This window comes from Apus apus, chromosome 6 (genome assembly GCF_020740795.1).
Source record: "Apus apus isolate bApuApu2 chromosome 6, bApuApu2.pri.cur, whole genome shotgun sequence".
In the NCBI taxonomy this organism is placed as follows: domain Eukaryota; kingdom Metazoa; phylum Chordata; class Aves; order Apodiformes; family Apodidae; genus Apus; species Apus apus.
Window position 1 is genome coordinate 21028072 of NC_067287.1, and position 5249 is coordinate 21033320.

At 62.4% G+C, this 5249-nt stretch overlaps 1 protein-coding gene across 1 annotated transcript; it reads left to right on the forward strand.

Moving 5' to 3' along the window:
* Positions 1-3275: 3275 nt before the first annotated feature.
* On the forward strand, positions 3276-5004 carry SP5 (Sp5 transcription factor). The gene is made up of 2 exons (XM_051623390.1): positions 3276-3460; positions 3939-5004. Exons 1-2 carry the CDS (start codon positions 3410-3412, stop codon positions 4989-4991), a joined length of 1104 nt encoding a protein of 367 aa, XP_051479350.1. The 5' UTR covers positions 3276-3409; the 3' UTR covers positions 4992-5004.
* Positions 5005-5249: the final 245 nt, after the last annotated feature.

Genomic DNA, 5249 nt, shown 5'->3' on the forward strand with positions numbered 1-5249 from the left:
CCAGGCACCATGCTCCTCCCGCGTCCTGGCTCCGCGTTGGCCCCGGCCGGGAAGGAGCTACTGCTGCCCCCCTGGTGGGCCCAAGCGCCGCTCCAGCCCCTGCAGCCCCGCCGGGAGGGGCCGTCCGGCCCCCCTCGTCTGCGGGCCCGAACGGGGCTGCGGCAGGGAGCTCCGACCACCGCACTCTCCCGGCCACCCCGGCAGCCCCCACCTCCCTTGGCAGGCAGCCCCCTCCTCCCTCCGCTGCTCCTCATCTCTGGTGTCTCTTAGCTTTACACTAGGATGTAGCGGCAGCCCATTTCTCACGGAAACAGTGCTTTGTGTAACTGAATTGACATTTGGCCTTGATACCTGTATCTCCTGATAACTGAAACAAATTTCTAAAATAAATATTTTACTTTGATCTTCCAGCCCTGCATTTTTAATCACAGCTCTGAATATCATTAAGAATACATTTCAGGAGGCTGAAATGCTCCAAGTTTGAACACTAATTATTTGTACAGAAAATTATGACTGCAACATTTCATTATCCAGCCCGTTGGTTTCTTCCAGAAATGAGAAATTATTCTCGATTTTTAAGTAATGTGCTTTCTTGGATGCAGATTTATGGCATTTGTAGTGTGGCATCTGTATATACACTTTTCCAGCTTTCTACTAATTCTTTTGTAACATGGCAAGTAATTTTTGTTCATCGAGATATTTGAGGACACAGTGTACCTTAAAGGTTGGGGGGAATCTCGGGGTGTTCGGTGACTCCTGAACTACCTATCGACTCTAATTTCGTTTCTAAATATTGTTCAGATTATTCTTCTCGCAATTATTAGGTAAAACGAATTAACACTAATCGAGGTAAGAGTTAAATCGGGCACCTTGTAGGAGTCCGGAATTGGCACAAGTTTGGGGATGTAGAAGTTTAGGGACAATGGAAGTGCGAGCGCCGCCGTTTCGCTTCTCTGGCGGGTTATTGCTCCTCCAGGGACCGGAGGTGCGGGCCGGGACTCCCCCTCGGGGTTTCTCCTCGGCTCCGGCTGCCCTGACCGCAGCTCCAGGCGCGGTGCGGCTCCAGTGGCGCGGCTGGAGCCCGGCCCGTGAGTCCGGGACACATGACGGCTGCGGGGGGCTGTGCGCAGGTGTGCGTGGGTGTCGGCCGGGGCTGATTGTCGTTTCTCCGTCTCCCGCCGTGTCCCGCGTGGACGCGACGCAGCCCCCGCCGGGCCGCACACCGGCCGTGCTGGGGGGGTGTTTGAGTGCGGCGGAAGGAGGTGCTGGGCCCCGCAGGCAGAGGGGAACCCCCCCCCCCCGCCTCCCGCCCTGCCGGGGTCTGCTGCCGGACCGTGGGCTCCTGCGGCAGCGACCAGCCGTGCCTCGATGCATCAGTGCACGCTGGAAGCCGGGTGCGAGGCCTTTATCTCTCCTTCACCGACCTGGTGCGGCGGTTACCTGGCACAGGGGAAGAGCTCAAAGTGGCTCCTGTGTAGGGGATCAGTGTTACACGAGGTCGAGCTTTTACTTCTCCCCAGGACTCAATACGGACCCGTGGGATGTGCGTATTGGCACTTTAATCCCTTCAAAGAAACCGGTCTAATTCACGCCCTACAAGTCTTGGAAGTCTTTGAGCGGACAGTGATTGTTTCCACAGGAAAGCCAGATAAAGATCTCTGTGTGCTGGCGTTTCAAGAGACTTCAGTGGCGGTGTGAATACAATTGAACCCAGCGACTGCGGCGAGGATCGAGTTACCTGGGCAAACAGCTCTGGAGGACGAGAGGCAGCCGGCATCTGCCCGAAGGGCGCTCCCACCCCCCAGGATTGAGCTGAACGTCCTCGTTTGGTACCTGGCCAAACAGGCCGGCTTACTCGTTTGCGATGGCCTCAGAGCAGATGGGCAGGCAGCGAGGAGAGGGGAGGATCGCGCTGCCAGGGCCCCCGGCGGAGCGCGGTGCTGAGCGCACCCTCGGGAGAGGACCCGCAAGGTCCCGCCAGCCCCGAGGAGCGTTCGGAGCAGCAGCGGTGACGTTAAGCTGCGACCCAGATGTGCCTGGCGGTGGTTACCGGGGAAATGGCCTCGCACTTGGTCGAAAATAAAGCAGGTCAGATTTCTCATACAGACACACGTATATGTACGTATATACACAGGCCCGAGGGTGCGGGGTGAAGGAGCAGAGTCCTCGGGGCGGGGCCGAGTGTGGCTTTGTGGCAGGAGGTGGGCGAGAGGGTGGCAGAGACCCGGTAACAGCGTCCTTGGTCCCGAGAAGGCCCCGGGCCCGCGCTCGCTCCCGGCCCAGGCCAGGCAGGCTCAGCTGGGCACGCATCCCGCCTCCAGGAGCACTACCAAGGGAGACTCCTGTCTTCATTTAAATAAATTAAGTCTTTTACACCCGGCTCCTGATAGAGAATAGGAAACTTCCCCGTTCGGTTTCTTGGCTGGCCGGTTTGTCGGTGTGTCTGTCTGCGGGATAGCTGGTTGCTGGTGTCACCCTGCCGTCTTTCCCCGAGCCCGGCGGGGGCTCCGGGTAGCACACACGGTTAGCGCCGGCTGAGCGAAGCGGAACCAAACCCAGCTATCAGAAGGGGAAATGTGCGGTTGTTTGTGGAGTCATATCGAGGGCATATCCCTTAGCCTCGGGGGAAGGGCGGGAGGAGGGAGGGAGCGGGGAGGAACCACCGACAATTAGTCCAGGGAAGTTTTACGAGTGGGATCGACCAGCTCCGATCAGGTGAACTCGCTGTGCTTCTAATGTAACTTAGAGTCAAACACTATCAGCGAAATCCGGAGGCAGATTTATCGGGCGGTAACAAAGACACAGAGTCACTTTACGGCTCTGCCACAAATCCTTAATTGCAAAAAAATAATTAAAAAAAAAAAAAAAGAGGAGGGGGGGGATCCAGTGTCTTGCACATCCAATGCGAAGGTCTCCAGGCGGTAAGGGGTCCTTTGATCAAGAAAATCCAATTATTTGTGTATATACATTTCCCACATAGTGATTACTTCATTAATTGTCCCGCCTTTATCTCCTCCCTTCCCATCCCCCCTAATAATCAGTTCTTTTATCCAGACCAACAAACACACCATAGGAGCTTTGTGGATTCAAAGGATTTGCTTTCGCTTCTGAAAGAGCCGCTATTCTTTGATGATTGGGTAGCGGCAAACTTCAAAGCCATAAATCTTCCCTCTGACTGGCTGGCGGCCCAGCAAAGTCCTTATCAAATTCTTGGAGGTGATCCTGGTGCAGTCAGACAGTCCGCGGAGATCGCGCAGCGCGGGGGGGGTGGGATAGGCACAGAGGCGAAGAGATCAGAGAGAAGGAGAGAGAGAGAGAAAGGAAACTGGGCAGCTCCTCGTCTTCCCCTCGGTGTCCCCATGCCTCGGCGGTGCCCCGGCGCCTTCCCCTCGCCTCAGGCGCAGTAGCCATGGCCGCGGTGGCCGTCCTCCGGAACGACTCCCTCCAGGCTTTCCTCCAGGTCAGTTACCCGCGCCCAGGGGCCGGGGCGGCGCCGCATCCCGCGGCTGTGACCCGCCATGTGCGGGGGCCGCAGGCGCCTCCCGGAGCTTCACTCCCGCGTCGGCCCGGGAGAGGTGGGTAGGCAACTTCTCTCTTCCGCCGGGAGCCTACTGGCAACTCCAGGCAGCGTCTCAGGGTGGGAGGGATGGCCGCCCTCTGCCCGCAGCTGTCGCTTCTCCGCCGTCCCCGACCGAGGAGAGGCGACGGGGCCGACGGCCCGCGCGGGACCGGTCTCCGGGTGGGGCGTAGAGGGGCGGGGGCTGTTTTCGGAAAGTTTGCCGGCCGTGCGGGGCGCGGCGGGAGCCCCCGGCAGCTCCCGAGCAGGCGGCGCGGGCGGAGGCGCAGAAAGTTACTCTCGGGCTGCGCGGCCGCTCCCGCGGGTCAGCGGCGGCGGGCGGCAAGTAACGCGCTCTCCTCCCTCCCTCCCGCTCCCGCAGGACCGCACCCCTAGCGCCTCCCCAGACTTGGCCAAGCACTCGCCCCTGGCTCTTCTGGCCGCCACCTGTAGCCGGATCGGACAGCCAGGCGCAGCGCCCTCGGATTTCCTTCAGGTCTCCTACGATCCGACGCTGGGATCACCCTCCAGGATCTTCCACCCGTGGAGCGGCGAGATGCCGGCACATTCCCCGGGGGGCTTGCCGCCACCGCACCCCAACCTGGGGCTGACACCTCAGAAGAGCCACCTGCAGCCGTCCTTCGGCGGGACGCACGAACTGCCCCTCACCCCCCCGGCGGACCCCTCCTACCCCTACGAGTTTTCCCCCGTCAAGATGCTGCCCTCCTCCATGGCCGCCCTGCCGTCCAGCTGTCCCCCCGCCTACGTCCCCTACGCCACCCAGGCCGCCCTACCGCCCGGCTACTCCAACCTGCTGCCGCCCGCGCAGCCCTGCCGGCAGCTCTCGCCCAACCCGCCGCCCGAGGACATTCCCTGGTGGAGCATCCAGCAGGCTGGCGCCCCGGGCGGCTGCGGCCACCGCTTCCCAGCGGCCGCGGCGCTGCCGCGGAGCCTGGTGCTGGGCCACTCGGACTTCGCCCAGTACCAGACGCAGATCGCCGCTCTGTTGCAGACCAAGTCTCCCCTGGCGGCCACGGCCAGGAGGTGCCGCCGCTGCCGCTGCCCCAACTGCCAGTCGGCCGCGGGCAGCGCCCCGGAGGCGGAGCCGGGCAAGAAGAAGCAGCACATCTGCCACATCCCCGGCTGCGGCAAGGTGTACGGCAAGACCTCGCACCTGAAGGCGCACCTGCGCTGGCACACGGGCGAGCGGCCCTTCGTCTGCAACTGGCTCTTCTGCGGGAAGAGTTTCACCCGCTCCGACGAGCTGCAGCGGCACCTGCGGACTCACACGGGCGAGAAGCGCTTCGTCTGCCCCGAATGCGGGAAGCGCTTCATGCGCAGCGACCACCTGGCCAAGCACGTCAAGACTCACCAGAACAAGAAGCTGAAGGCGGCGGCGGATGGCGTCAAGCGGGAGGACGGCCGCGACCTGTGACCGCCGGGCGGCGGGGCGGGACCGGCGGCCGCCGCACCTGCGGACCGAGCTGAGCCGTGCCGCGGCCGGGCCCCGGGGTGACTGTGCTCCGCAGCCGGGGGCAGGGCGGCGGCGGGGAGAGGGCGGCTGGCTCTCGGACTTGCGTCGGGCCCGGCGAGCGGGAGCTCCGCTGGGGCGGCGCCGGGAGCAGCTGCGTCCCCCTCGGACCGTCAGGCTCGGAGCCGGACGCTCGTAGGGCCCCGGGGCCGCCGCCGGGCG